Raw genomic sequence first — 15695 nt, forward strand, 5'->3', positions numbered from 1 at the left:
GTTTTGTTTTGTTTTTAATTGAAATAGGTAGTAAGTTCTGAGCATTGTGATGAGCAGTTCTGTATGCATTTGGATTCTGTTTGTCTCTTTTAATTCTGTCCCTGGCCTGTACTCAGCCTTGTTGTTGTACTTTACTGACAGGTAGCCAGCCTGGCATGTTAACTTCATCAGCCGCCCGAGGGCTGGGATTACAGGCGGTTTTTCCCTGACAGAGCCTGGTTATTACTAGTTATTACTGGTTATTACTAGCAGAATAGTCTGCTCTATAAATAATGCTTTCTGGAAGAATGCGTTTATATAATATGAATTAAAAGATGAATAGTGTACATAAATGATTACAGTGTGACAGTCTAACTGATAACTTGTCTTTCATCCCCAGTATTTCTGGACACTGACTAGATCAGATTTGGGGGAATTCACCTTGAATACTGGCAGGAAAATCACTCAGTTGGATTATTTTAAATTTGGCAGTGATACGAAGACAGTTTCCTTACCTAGAGTAAGCAATCACAAAGCAATGGGACAAGGGAAAGGGGAGCAGGAAGTTCCTTCACAGAGCTCTGTGGGCACTGCACTGTAGCTAACCTGAGCTGCAGCGACTCGGGGAGAAAAATGCTTGGTGGTCTGGCCACGAGTGGTAGAGAGTGGGCTGCTGACCCTTGGTGGTCTGGCCATGTGTGGTAGAGAGTGGGCTGCTGACCCTTGGTGGTCTGGCCATGTGTGGTAGAGAGTGGGCTGCTGACCCTTGGTGGTCTGGCCATGTGTGGTAGAGAGTGGGCTGCTGACCCTGAGGCAGGAGGGCAGTTAAGTTAGAGGTCTGAGCTGTGCCACACCGTTTCCTCTCTGTGGTAAGCTACTTTTGTAGAAGATGAAATTAACACTTAAGATACTTTCCGGATGTATTTACTGCTATTTTTGTTCTCAAATAGAAAATGTTCAAAAAAATCTACATTTAGATTTGAGTCTGTATCTTGCATGAGTTAAGTTTGGGCGTTTAACTTTTAAAGTCTCTGAACAATTTTTGATCTATAGGGCAGTGCTCTTCTATTTTTAACCTTGCATTTTTTTCAAGTGTTTTGTGCGTCAGCATAGCGTCTGTTTCCTTTTTTTAAGGAATTCAAAAGTGATTGTTTGTAAGTCCTGGCTGAGGAGTTCATTGTTTCTTAGGGTTGAAATGGCTGTATTAAAGGGAGTATTGTCACATGAACAGACATCCTGATTAACAGTGTCCCAGCATGGCAGGTGGGGGAGGGGTGCTCTGCATAAATAGCTTTTTAACATAATAAATATTTCACAAGTCTTAAGACCTTGCCATATTAAATGTCAAATGTAAATTCAAAGTAGGGCCAGAAAAAGGAAGATTGATAACTCAAATTTAATATGCTCTATTCTGAATACTAGATATAATATGGATTAGAGTTGATGTTCAGAAGATTTTTTAATTATTGTACACTAAATAACAAAGAATTGTTCAGGGGTTGAATTAGCTATAAGGCCAGTGAAAAATAGTAGCCGTGGTCTGGGGTGAGGCTCTGGGTTCAATCCCGGGCACCTCATGAACTGGGTACAGTGGCACATGCCTGTCATCTCTGAGTGTAATGTTCAGGAGACGGAGGCAGGAGGATTACAAGTTCAAAGCCATCCTCAGCTATATAGTAAGTTTTGGGTCAGTCTGAGATACATGAGGGCCTGTACCAAGAACTTGAGACTAGCTTCAGTAGTTGTTTGTATGAAGAGTGTATGAAAACGAAGCGGAAGCAGAGAAACTGAGCCCGCGTGGTGGGGTAGGTCAGGAGGAGGTCACCTCTGGCGGATTAGCTCCTCTGCTTGGGTTGAAATTGTAGGGTCGTGTCGGAGTAGTCCATGTCTAGACTGACCTTTGGTTATATATCAGAAGAGACTGTCAAATCGAGCTACCATCTTATTAGTGGCTATTTGTTCATGTTTGTACCTTAAAGCCAAGTTCTGCCTGACTTAAATACAGGTAAGGTCTTTCAAAATAAGTTTGTTACTTAGTATGAATTGTTCATTGCTTTAGATTAGAAATAACTGTCTCTCTCTCTCTCTCTGTGTGTGTGTGTGTGTGTGTGTGTGTGTTTAAACCAGCATGGGAATATTGGTAGCTTTTAATTTTTTCTTAAGTACGTAGGCTTCTGCCAGTTTTCTTGGAGTATTTTAGTCGTTCCTCACACACCCCACCCTCCCTTTTTGGCAAGGCTGCTTTTAGCTTCCAGCCAAAATAAGAACAAATGAAGTTTCAGTCAGGTTAGGCCACACTACAGCAGTGGTCACTGTGGAGCATTTATTTCGTTCGCCAGCACCAGAAGCTCCTCTTGTGAGCAGTGTGACAGGAAGGACAGCTGTGCGTTCTGACAGTCCACCAGTTATAAGGTCATCATTAGACTGTGCATTTCTAGTGACTTCTGGTGCCTCTAACCAGCTTAGCAGTTACAACTGCATTCTGGATTAGTCATGTATGTAAACTTGTATAGTGACACTGAAATAGGTTGATAACTTGTACAAGTTTAGAATTCAGGCTGATGGGGATCCTCTGATCCCGTCTGCCTTGATGGAAGAGCACAGAGCAGGAACAAGTGGCCCTGCTCTCTTCTGTGGTTCCCACTCTGCTGTCTGACCTGTGTAAGTCTGCTTACTCCTGACCTGCGCTCCTCACCTCCCCAGAGCTCACACAGCAGCCACGGGGAACTGGTGTGGTCCCGTGTGACTGCGTGGCGGCACTGCCATCAGCTAGTAGCCTAAGTTGAAGAGCCCCACTTTAAAAAATAGCCATATTTTTCTTAAAACATACTCAGCACTTCTCTTCTGTCTGAAACCCACAGCTTTTAGCCTGACGTTGGGTAGCATTTGAAAAGAAATAGTTATGGGTGTGTTGTTAGATTGTCAGCCTGAAATAAACCTGGGTTTGGAGGAGCGATGGGCACACACTTGCAATGTGGAGCCCAGCCCAGAGATACTCAGAGGCCTCATCTAGAATACACAGCTCTCTAGCAAGGGCGGGCAGCCAGCCGAGCAGCCCAGTGTGGCCCCCGCTGTTGCTTCCTAGACACATGCTATTTTGAGAAGCCTCACCTTACAAATAGATTTGCAGAACAGGAAGAAGAATCTTGAAAGGGAGGGTTGTGATGGTACCGATAAATACCTCTGTTTTAAAATCTTGTACAGCCTTCTGTTTTTAAATCTTTTCTTCTGGATGAGACATTAGTCTTTAACTGAGGATCTCTGTAACTGAAGACAAACAATAAAATACCAACAAAAAGGAAATTATTAAAAGATTTTATGTATTTAAAATACTTTTACCAGTAACCCACTCTAGCCTTAGGAGGTATAAACTAAAGGAAGGAACAGTAAATAAAACCAAAGAAGTTTTTAGCTGGAAGCATGGTCAAATATGCCTGTAATCCCAGCACTTTGGGGAGACTAAAAGCTAGAGGATTGTGAATTCAGGGCCAGCCAGGATATCTAGCTAGGCCCTGTCTCAAAAGCAAAAAACTCCCACAATAATATCCTTTTTTCTGTAATTTTTTTCTTCAAAGTGAAAAAATAAAAAAATATTAAGTACTTTAAATTCAGGGATGTTTGATAGTTAAATCAGTTCACTATCTTGATGATAATATATACCAGTAGATTAGATCAATCCATGAATTTTAGTTTAAGGTTAAAAAAATTACTGTGTGATCTTTTAAGGTCAAATTTAGGTTTCTTAGAATCAACTTAAAATTTACTCTATTTCACTAAACCTTGTCCTAGTAAAAGACTTCTTATAAAATTATGATCGATAATGTATAGATTTTTACTGCTATCAGTGGATTTCCTGTCAGTTTACCCATGTTAATAATGTAAACCGAGAAATGTTCTTACAAGAGACTCAAGTTAACAGATGTTCCCCCTTCTTTTAAAGACTTTGGACTAATTGTGGGTGGACCCTAGAGAGATCTGAGTTGTAGATCGAGTGGTCTCTTTCAGACAGTCTTACTGACTGGCTTGGAGGCCCAGAGACACGCCTATTTCTGCAGCGGCTGAGATTGAAGGCCCATGCCACCATACGCAAGGATGTGGTTTCTGGGTTTTTGTTGTTATTGTTGCTTCCTCCAGTACAAGAAAGTGTCCTTTCCTTCCCTATGCAGAAGAAAATAGCCTAGGCTCCTTTTCTCTAACTTAGAAGCGTGCTCTCGAGGAAAAGATCCAAGGAGGCAAGACTAGAGAGTCATCTGACTCTGGAACGACTTCAAATAAAAGCAAGGGCTTTTTACGTCTCTCTCTCTCTCTCCTCTCTCTCTCTCTCTCTCTCTCTCTCTCTCTCTCTCTCTCTCTCTCTCTCTCTCTCTCGTGTGTGTGTGTGTGTGTGTGTGTGTGCGCGTGTGCGTGTGCGCGCGCGCGTGCGCGCGCGTGTGTACCTGTGGAGGGAGTAGAGGCGGGAGAAAAACCGACTGGGATTGACCGCAGGGCCATTAAGCTTGTGCGGCAAAAGACTTTATCGCTGAGTTTGAAACTTTTTTTTTAGCAGTTATAAATAAGGCTTTTGGCAATTAAGAGATTTTAAAAACTATTTAACTTACCTTACTACTTTGTAAGATTTGTTTTCTAGTTTTATGCTTTGTTAATGTGATCTAAAGGAAATTAGGAAATGTAGTTAATTAAACCGGATGTCAGGAGACAGATGGGCTGCTGCCGCCGCCATCTCTACAAGGTAAATGAACAAGCAGGTGAACTTTTGGGATCCTGGCAGCAATGGAAACCTGGTTCAGTTCCCTGTCCTTGCTTTTCTTCACTGCATGGTCCTTGCCAGTGAGGAGTTAAAAGACAGGGCAAGAAGTCAGTTGATTATATTTTACAATCAGTGTTTTGTTTTGTTTTTTTGAGGGTTTTTGTTTTGTTTTATTTTTTTGTTTTTTTGCTACCGATTTATGAAGCAACTGAAGCTAGCAGTCCATTATATAATCCAAAGCTGCCTCTGTGGTAAAATATTTAGGGGCTTTGTAAGCCTGAGTATTTGATCTCTTTTAAAAACTAAAAATAATAGTTTTAATCATTGTTTATACAAGACTTTAATATTTTTCCTTTTTCTTCCTAGATCCAAATTTTGTTCGGACGTTTCTTACAACATACAGATCCTTTTGCAAACCTCAAGAACTACTGAGTCTTCTAATAGAAAGGTCTGTCGATTTTAAATGTTTAAGTTCTTTGTTTTAAAAAGGATTAAGATATGTTTCCCATAAATGTGTTAATAAGCTTAACTGTAGTTCAACTCTTGAAAACAAAAGCTAACTTTGATTTTTTTTAAATAATCAAAATTTTATATTGCCTTAGTACTTAAAACTCCAACTTTTCAGGGTTTCAGCAGCATTGGGGATTGAAACATGAACCCTTGGTTTAATCTAAGCAGTGTTCCCAGCCTGAATTAATCAAGTTAAAGAATTCTATCAGCATGGATGATTGAGAACCTCGGCTGGGCACATGCCTATAATCAGAACTTAGGAGACAGAGGAGGATCAGAGCTCAAGGTCGTCTTTGATTATCATAGGAATTTACGGTTCCCCTGAACTATATGAAACGATATCTTGAAAATAATGAGACACTAGAAATTCAGATTTTACTGGTTCATAAGTTCTAAACAAGTTTTCAAGTTACTACATATTGAGGAAAATGAATCTTGTCAATGAGCAAATGCTTTTTTTTTAAAAATATTTTTTTATTACGTATTTTCCTCAGAGCAAATGCTTTTATCAAGGAAAATATTTTTAATCTACCCAAAGAACAATCAAATTTCAAGCATTAATCATCCTTAAAATTATGTCTCCTGATTTAAAGTTATCAACAGACTAAAAATGGACATCAACAGACTAAAAATGGACATTGGCCTCATTTGTTTTAAATTTTACATGTATTTTTATTTTGCTTCTAGTTTTAGCTGTTGACAAAACTTAAGTTTTTGAAAATATTAACTTAAAAATATTATCATTAGCCTTTACATTATAAAAGTGGATATTTACTTATGTGTCTTTATATCTATAGTAATTTTTTATATTACCTCTTGATTGTACTGATAAATATAAATAGAATATGAATTTGGATTTGATATAATATTTTCATTATTTTTTGTTTCATGTTAGATTTGAAATTCCAGAGCCTGAGCCAACAGAAGCTGATCGCATAGCTATAGAGAATGGAGATCAGCCCCTGAGTGCAGAGCTGAAGAGGTTTAGAAAGGAATATATCCAGCCTGTGCAGTTGAGGTAAGCAGTGGAGACACGTCTGCAGCCTCAAACCTGGGTTTCAAAGTGGGAATGTTCAAAGCAGGGCAGTGGTGGTGCCATCCCAGCCAGCACTTGGGAGGCAGAAGCAGGCCAGTCTGAGTTCTAGGCCAGCCAGGGCTACACAGAGAAACCCTGTCTCAGAAATCAAAGCCAGGAAAACAAAAGTGGAAATGTTGAAGAGACTGTCCCTAAGCACGGTGGAGGGAAGCAGTGTGAGCCAGAGTCTCGTCTGAATCGCTACAGCTTTATGAGGCTGTTGCCTTGTTTCATGTGTACACTCAATGTTAGACTCTGTGTTGTGTCGATGCCACAGGGTGTTAAATGTGTGTCGGCACTGGGTGGAGCACCATTTCTATGACTTTGAAAGAGATGCAGACCTTTTACAGAGAATGGAGGAATTTATTGGAACAGTAAGAGGTATGTTTTTCTTAAGTTCCTACTTTTACATGTGATAAAATTACCAATATGGTTACTGTCAGTTGATACCATTAGAGTTCATTTGAAAATATTGAACTTTCTTATCATACAGCATTTAGGCTGGGTGTGTGGTGCATACCTTTATTCCCAGCACACAAAAGGCAGGAGTATGATTTCTATGAGTTTTAGTACAGCCAAGACTACAGTAGTAAGACCCTGTTTCAGAAACAAAACAACAAAATCCAGCATTGACAACTGTAAATCGCTCAGCAGCCATCCTGCTGACTCCACATACTTCCATTTGTTCTAGAACTGGTTCTTTTAGTCTCAGGTTAAGCTAGAGCACTTAATTGAAACTATGTTTACCCTTGATACAGGCTGGAATTCTTTTACCACTGTAACACCATTGATAAAAGTGCATGGTTAGATAAGAAGAGCAAAAGGAAGAAATAGTGTATTACACTGAGAGATTGCTTTTTAAACACCAGCACTAATCAGAAACATAATTTTGAGTCTTTAGACTCATTCAGTTTACTTATGAAAAACATGAGAAACTAATGTTGCTTATCTCCAAGGTTTCCTTTACTCTCAAAAATTCTGTGATTATATGACTCCAAGTTTGCCTAGACAAACTTGATTTTATATCTATTGTTCAGTCTAAATGAAAATCAGAAAATAAAGGGTTAAGTAGATTACTTTCCTATACAGTACAAAAGACAGGCATATCAAAAAATAGACTAATATGATCAGTCAGTCCTCATAATTGGGTTATAAAATACAATATTAATTAGATGTGTGAATATATGAAACTTATTCTTGTTAATCTTTCATTTTGTATGGAATATGAATTGTGAAAATAGTATTTTGAACTAAGCTTCAAAATGTTGGAGGTGAAAAAAATTCAAGTTACTTTAAGATATGTCTAGGAAAGGCATAGATACATGCCAAACTATTAACAATGATTATCTGTGAGGAACAAGGATGAGAGGGAGATGGGGGAGGGGACCTTTTAGTATTTACTTTGCTCATTTGAACTTTATAGCAATGATTTATTCATGTATCACTTGTATTACTTTAAACATTTTTAAAAAACAAAGTGTTAAAGAGTATTTAAATGTTTGTTAAAATGTATTTCAGGTAAAGCAATGAAAAAATGGGTCGAATCCATCACTAAGATAATCCAAAGGAAAAAAATTGCAAGAGACAATGGCCCAGGTCATAACATTACATTTCAGAGCTCACCTCCCACAGTTGAGTGGCACATAAGCAGACCTGGGCACATAGAGACTTTTGACTTGCTCACCTTACACCCAATAGAAATTGCTCGGCAACTCACTTTACTTGAATCAGATCTATACCGGTATGTTATTCAACATTCAAACTCAGAAGCTATCTCAAGAGTTCATTTTAAAAATGGAGTACATTTTCTGCCTTTTAGGGCTGTCGTAAAATGTAAATGAGACAGCATATGATATGTGTACAGCATTAAGGCATTGCAGTCAGTTCTGGTTGTTTTGCCCCCTTAGTCATCTTGATCTGCTTAAATTAACTTTGTGCTCTTTCAGTTACCCCTGCTTGGGAAGCTCGGTTCAAATCCTGGCAGTCCCAGTGGCTTGACCCAAGCCTGCACTATCTTGTAGGTTTGAAGTGTCTGGTGTGTGCCTGATGCATCCAAGGCTGAGCACAAAGCACAGCATAGAAACTACTGCAGTAGTTACTCCACAGTACACAACAGAGTGACTGCTGTGTTACAGCCAAGCCTCAGCCAGCTAGAGCCCTTTATAGTTTAAATTGATGAAACTACCTGAAAAATATGATTCTGGTTTGAAATTTTATTTAAAATCTCAAAATTATTATTAATCACCAAATGAGAAAAAGAGCTAAATTTATAAATTCTCCCATCTCCATTTATCATGGTCCCCGAGTGACCATGTTAGATAATGTTTAAAGTTTATTCTCAGAGGCTTTTGCAGGGTGGCTTTCTCTTCTGTCCACTATAAGAGCAAGAACAAGCCAAGAATGCGTTAGTAATTGCCCTGTCCTAGTTGGCTACCTACTAGATAGCATTTAAGTGACTACCTCACCATCTTAACCTAGTAAATAACACCTACAGGTGCTAGGAAAGACATGATGCAAAAGTATGCAGTAAACGGGAAAACGACAGTGCTGATGTGCGCAGTGGCGCCAGCACTCAGGACGCTGATGCAGAGGACTGCCATGTGTTCTGGGCCAGCTGTGCCAGACAGCAAGAACCTAGCCAGGGCTACATAGAAGACACTGTCTTTAAAAATAAACAAATGAGCAGTAAATGTATTATGCAAGAGTGTCTACTAAAATAGTTCTAATCTGAAAACATAAAAAAGTTATAAATATTGTTTTCACCAACTTTCTGTTGATGAAAGAGAACTTATAAATGTCGTTTAGTTTTTCTTCTGTAGTAAACTATATACGTGAGGAGAAATGTGACATTGCCATTTTATGTTGATGATTTTAGAGCTGTGCAGCCATCAGAATTAGTTGGAAGTGTGTGGACAAAAGAAGATAAAGAAATTAATTCTCCCAACCTTCTGAAGATGATTCGGCACACCACTAACCTCACCCTGTGGTTTGAGAAGTAAGTGCGGACATTTTCCCTGCAGCAGAGGGCAGGTTATGAATCCCGCCGGGGCTGTTTGGCTTCCGAATAGTACTTCTTTAGTGTTTTCATTCCCCTTTCTTGTAAACTAAATATTTTTCTAATGTGCATTTTAATTTCACTGGTATTTTGGTTTTTAATGGTTGCCTGGAGCTAGCCACATGTATCTTACTTTATCAGACTAGGCTACAGATGGCTGCAGCTTCTTCCCAGCAGATAGACTCTCCTCCCACACACTACTCTCATTGCTCCCTTTCTACATTTTGGACAGACCTAATTAATGGTGCAAACCCAACAATGCTTCATTACAATGATTACTCTGCCATCTGCTGGCACCATTTTATCTTACAGAGCTTTTTTCCATTTACTCGTGTCCTCTGTTGACAGTGCGGTACATTTTTATACTACAAACCCAAAAGTACATTCAGATACCTTAAATTAGTTGGTTTTTAAACAAGGTGAGAGGAAAAAATGGGCATTTATAGTGTTTGTATAATTGTATAATCTAATGTTTACTGATGTTCTTTGTGTAGACTGACATTGCTGTCTGGGGTCACTGGTTTTAAGCCTGAAGAGAACCTCCTGTGGTCCAGTGGGTCAATTCACAACAAATGTGTAGATTGATTGCTGTTTTGAACAGCAGCTCTCTCTTGAGATTAGTTCTTTTTTATTCTGTCCGTTCATATCTATTACTGACCCCCCTTGTCTTTCATTCCATTTGTTTTCCATTTAGTTCTGTTTACAATTTTTACTCTTTCCTGGTCTCTTTCTAGATGCTGTTATTACACTTCTGTACACCTTAACCGGGCTGTCCTTTAGCTCTGTGACCATACTCTCTGGTGGCAACTTTGAAATATTTCAGTTAATTTTCATCTAGTCAATCATAACAGGCAGTTTCTGCTCCCTGCTTTTATTCCACTGTTTAGGTCATACCTTTTATTTCTTTATATGCTTTATAATGGATATAGCAACTTTCAATACTGCCCTCTGCCTTCCACAGCTTTCTCTTTGCTACTTAAATGTGATGTGGACTAAGCAGGTTAGATGTGGGGACAGATGCCCATGGTCAGGACTTTGGGAAGACTGGTTCCAATATGGCTCACATTCTCTCTCCCAGGCTGCACCCCGAGCTGCTAAATGTTGCACTACTAATTCCTTTCTTCATTCCTTTGTCATGAACAGTTCCCTGGTAGCACAGGTTGCTGTAAAGAATAAGCCAATGAAATTCTGGCTTCTTGGAAGTAAAGTTTTTAAGGTCCTTAATAACTGATATTGGTTGTAACCTGCAACTGTCTTCCTGGTTCAGTAAACTAACACACAGCTAGCACACAGTTGGGGCTACATATCTTCCTTACATCTCCAGATTTCTTTCCAGTTGCCTTTCATAACAACCTCCACTGTTCCTGAACACACCTTTGCTCTAGATGTGACACAATTCTGGAGAGGACATGATTACAAGCTCTCTTTACATTCTAAGAGCTTAGGGTCAAAGTGCCAAGAATGATGCTGTGGCCTCAGGTTCTAGCATGGAACCCTGTCAGGAGCCAAGGGAAGAACTATTTTCTCAGCGTTCTAATTACCCTACAGCCTCAGCCCATAAGTGGGCAAGGGGAGGGCTCCATACATCTTAAATATTAAGGAAATAAATATTATAGATAAATAAATATGAAGACTGCACTTGGTGAAGCCCTAACTCAGCAGGGTAGGAACCCATCCAGGTGTGCACCCCAACCCCTCAAAATCCCAAGCTGGGATTAGGTGCTCCTGCCCCAGCTCTCAAACAAATGCTCTGGAGAGGAAGAAGAGGAGGAGAAGGAGTTTAGTTGAAATACTCCAGATTCTCCCTTTTAAAGAAATTATTTTGTAGATCTTCTTGAACAATTTTTCGTTTGTAGCTTGTTCTTAGGGTCACCTCCAAAGACTCATACGTATTATGAGTTATGGTGGGTGGGTGTGGCTTGCTTTAATAGTTTTCATTGGAGTATATCAGCCAAGCTACACCATCTGATAAAGCCAAGAAGTCTGTGTACTTTTATAACTGGGGACCAGATACCTTAGCTTTGTATACTGGATATTGTTTTTCTCAGTAAAGATGCGAGAGTCCACAGATTGTACTGGGGTCATAAGAACAAGCAGTTGGTAGCACACTAAACAAGTCTGAATGAAGACCTGAGGCAGTTCAAGGCACACAAAGACAGCTAGAGTTGTCTATGAGATCAGAGATAATATACCTCTAAAAAGTAAAAACTAGAATTTTCTCCTAAAACGTTGCTTCCTGGTTTCATTTTAAAGTTGATGTATTTAAATACACAGAAGCCCCTTCTTCCCTCATCACATTTACTGCAGCTTGTCATTCTGGGAAACAGACACATAACGAATGAAATAGAGAGCAGTATCCTTCGGGTCTTTAGTAGGCGATTTAAGGGAAAGTGTCCCCTGCGTTTTCAGTGTGTGACAGATTCTTGTTCACTCATCTCAGTGGTCCTGAGCTACAAGTCCAGTAGAATTGGACTCAAGAGCACTGATCTTAACTTCTATACTTAGTAACCAAAATAGTTAAGATATAAAGCATACTTGCATTACGTTTTTAATTATTCACCTGATAAGGTAAATAGAGTATACATAATTCTTTAAATATGTTAACATATTTAATTTCATAAGCCATTTCTTTTGATGGTTTTTAGTATAGAGGTTTTATTCTTAGTATTATATTAGCCTCATCAAGAATAATATCTGTTGCTAGCTTTACATTTTAAAAATGTAATGTATATTTACTTTTGAACTTAATTTTTCTTAGATTATAAACTATTAATGTCACTGAGAACTAGGTTTAAAATGTTTTTCTTACTGACAAATTATTAATATGTAAAAAGTTCTCTCAAATAGAAAGATTAAGTGTGGACTAAGTAGGTTTTTATGAGAGAGAGAGAGAATGAGAGAGAGAGAGAGAGAGAGAGAGAGAGTGTGTGTGTGTGTGTGTGTGTGTGTGTGTGAGCAGGCGATCTGGAGCTCGGTGTGTGCAGTCTTGCCTTAGCCATCCAAGTGCTGGCTTTTGCAGCTGTTGATCAACCACACTTGGCTAGAATTGTCTTTCTTTTGCTTTCTCTCTCTCTTTTTTAAAATATTTGATGGGAAAATAAAGATACAACATATGCCATATATATATATATATATATACATATATATATATACATATATATATATATCTCACTATATAATAAACTAATATATAGATTGTTGGTATGTTAAAAAAAGTACTTTTTTTGTTTGTTTGTTTCGAGGTAGTATGTTTTGTTTACTTCTTGTTCTGGGACTTGAACCCAGAGCCTATGCATGGTAACCACATCATGAGCTGCCCCACTTGCCGTTATTTACTTAGTTTTTAAGGAAAATATTTCAACTGACTTTGCAGCATGCTAATGGTTATCTTTTCTTTTTTTCTGAGACAGGGTTTCTCTGTGTAGCCCTGGCTGTCCTGGAACTCTGTAGACCAGGCTGGCCTTGGGCTCAGAAATCCGCCTGCCTCTGCCTCCCAAGTGCTGGGATTAAAAGTGTGCATCACCACTGCCCGGCTTACTAATGGTTATCTTAAAAGCTATCTCTATAAACATAACTAATTATTTCTATATATCAAAAGACAAAATGAAGCCTGATATGGTAATATACACTCACTAGAAGGCTGAGGCAGGAATATTACAAGGTTTAGGCCTTCTTCAGCCACATAGCAAGACTTTCCTTGGGCAAACAGAGAAATCACTATAATAGGATTGTGTATATGCACACACAAAGGAAGCAAAGGTTCTAGAATAAACAGGCCTAGCACATACCTAATGACAGAGATTCACACATCCAGTAAGATTTGAAAGCTGACATTAGAGGATTCCCTTGCTAGATTAGGAAAATGGTATTACAGTGTAGGTGTCAGAAGAGAGCAATGCGCTTGACCAGAGCCTTTCTCTGCAGTTTCCTGTCCAACCCATCTGTGTGCATGTCTTCTTTATAGTCATACTGACCACTTTTTGAATTAGAGTTTTGGGAAAATAAAAATTTTAATTTCTGGTTTGTTTCAATTTCCAGATGTATTGTAGAAACAGAAAACTTAGAAGAAAGAGTAGCTGTAGTGAGTCGAATAATTGAGATTCTACAAGTCTTTCAAGAGCTGAACAACTTCAATGGTGTCCTGGAAGTTGTCAGTGCTATGAACTCGTCTCCTGTTTACAGACTAGACCACACATTTGAGGTAAGTGTGTACGTGTGTTTAAAAGGAACTTAGGAATTTGCATGACATGGCCACTACAATCCCAGCAGCTGTGATTATCAGCATGATGTCATGGAAGCTGGGTGGAGATTGTAGGGCCACCTCTTCCGAGCATGTCATTGTGGTTAGTGGTTGCTGAGAGAGGGAGAGACATTCAGTAGTGTAACACAGGTAAGGTCCTGTGTTCATAAATAACCCCCACCCATGCTTCTGTAAGCAGCTGCCATTTACTCACTGGATCACCAAGAGAGAGGGGGAGAGGTCGAGGAGAGGGAGAGGGAATGAGAGAAAAGGCCAGGCAGGACAAGGGAGGACTGGCTGGGAAGCAGAAGGGCTCCAGCAGGAGAAGGACTGGCCAGAAATCACTGTGGGGTGAATGGTCAAAGTGCACTGCAGATATGTATGAAAACGTCGTAATGAAGCCTGCCATTGTGTATAACTAACACCTGCTAATATAAATGGGAAACCACTTAACAGTTTTTAAGTAATAGGTTAAATATTAGACTTACCTAAATTTCATAATGAATTGTTTTCTCTTTTAAAATTAAGTGTTCTCATTAAAATTCATTCATAGGTTCCAATTTGTTAGGAGAAAAAACAAACAGCATTTGATTTTCTTAATTTGTGTGTGCGTGTGTACTCAGGTGCCTCCATAGGCACATGGGAGGCCCAAGGAACGTTGTGGAGTAGGTTCCCTCCTGCCATGCTGACTGGATCTCAGGGCTTGTGCTGAGCCAGCTTGCTAACCTACACTCAGCATTTTGCAATGCTCAGTTAAACATGCACATAAATTGTATGAGGGATGACAAGATAGATTATATCATGCACACTTTAAAGCTTGTTCTCAAGTATATGAGAAAGGGTTTTTAAAAAGGTATTAAACCAGGTGTGATCATTCAACCCTGGGAGACAGAGGCAGGTGGATCTACAGGTTTGAGGCCAGCCTGTCTACAAAATGAACTCCAACCTGGACCTTGTCTCAAAAATATATAAGTTAAAAAGTAAAAACAGCATTAACATTCTTGGAGTCAAAGCTGATTATGAATGGGCCATAATAGTTAGTTGTTCTTTTGGGATTTTGTTTATTTGTTTTGTTTTAGGGTTTTTTTGTTTGTTTGTTTGTTTGGTTGGTTGGTTTGGTTTTTTTTAGGGAGGGTTTTTTTAGGGGTGGGGGCAAGATTTGCAGTTCTTGTAGAACTGAGGCCTCCTAATTTTTATTTTTATTATTACAGCAAATACCAAGTAGACAAAAGAAAATTTTAGAAGAAGCTCATGAGTTGAGTGAAGATCACTATAAGAAATATTTGGCAAAACTCAGGTCTATTAATCCACCGTGTGTGCCTTTCTTTGGTAAGTATTTATTCCTAATTTTTATTGTGCTTCTGGATAAAACAAAACATTTTATTAAATGAGTGTAGAAGGTAGCACCGTAATCCTTTCAGATTGTTCTTGTTGGGACTTTTAAAGAATCAGACCTAGTATAGACTGAGCATCCTAAATGTGAAAATCCACAATGTTCCAAACCTTGAAACTTGTTGAGGTGACACAAGTGTCTGTCTGATGTCTGTGTGGCCTTGTTTCAGGAGTCACAGACAAAATGTCACTTCACTCCAAGCACGGTAAGATAGGTAACTCGGGTGACAGATGTGGTAGCACACGAGTGTGAGGCCAGCCTGGCATGCATTGCAGGGTCCTATCTTAGAACAAAACAAAGTAGGTGCATCGAACAGTCAGGCTGCAGATGTAAGGAATATGTGGTATGTAAATAAATTTCCTCTTTAGACCTGGAACCCACACCCAGGATATCCATAAACACTCCAAGTGTTCGAAGCCCTCTGACCTCGTTCAGCGAGGACTCAGCTTGTACACGCTTTACTTTCTAGTCTAATCTCTGACAGCCATCACGTATCATATCACTCGTGCCTTTGTGGTCTTATTATTTTCCTCCTGTACAAGTCCACCACCTTGACTGACCTGTAGTTTACTGTCTAAATGTCACTGATGTGCCTTTGGGACACAGTAGACTTATTGTTACCATCCTTTGCACTGGAGGATGAATGCCTTTCATCCTTTCCAGACTGACTGTCCCGTCTGAACCTGTTGTTCTTCT

At 39.2% G+C, this 15695-nt stretch overlaps 2 protein-coding genes across 3 annotated transcripts in view; one reads left to right on the plus strand and one right to left on the minus strand.

The window, feature by feature from the left end:
* Positions 1-15695, plus strand: part of Sos1 (SOS Ras/Rac guanine nucleotide exchange factor 1) — an 84161-nt gene that overhangs the window by 51367 nt on the left and 17099 nt on the right. The window contains exons 11-17 of the mRNA XM_021185997.3: positions 5093-5174; positions 6132-6254; positions 6589-6692; positions 7830-8052; positions 9187-9306; positions 13405-13567; positions 14818-14935. Coding sequence (XP_021041656.1) covers positions 5093-5174; positions 6132-6254; positions 6589-6692; positions 7830-8052; positions 9187-9306; positions 13405-13567; positions 14818-14935 — 933 coding nt within the window. The remainder of the gene's footprint in view (positions 1-5092; positions 5175-6131; positions 6255-6588; positions 6693-7829; positions 8053-9186; positions 9307-13404; positions 13568-14817; positions 14936-15695) is intronic.
* The window catches only part of Arhgef33 (Rho guanine nucleotide exchange factor 33), a 112481-nt gene continuing 99847 nt past the window's right edge, over positions 3062-15695 (minus strand). Inside the window, exon 18 of one of the 2 annotated variants that reach the window (XM_085832721.1) lies at positions 3062-3246. In XM_085832721.1, coding sequence (XP_085688847.1) covers positions 3168-3246 — 79 coding nt within the window. In that variant the 3' untranslated portion in view covers positions 3062-3167. The remainder of the gene's footprint in view (positions 3247-15695) is intronic. The other variant, XM_085832718.1, reaches the window with a different exon arrangement.

Source organism: Mus caroli, unplaced genomic scaffold (genome assembly GCF_978045245.1).
Source record: "Mus caroli unplaced genomic scaffold, Mus_caroli_1 scaffold_18, whole genome shotgun sequence".
Classification (NCBI taxonomy): domain Eukaryota; kingdom Metazoa; phylum Chordata; class Mammalia; order Rodentia; family Muridae; genus Mus; species Mus caroli.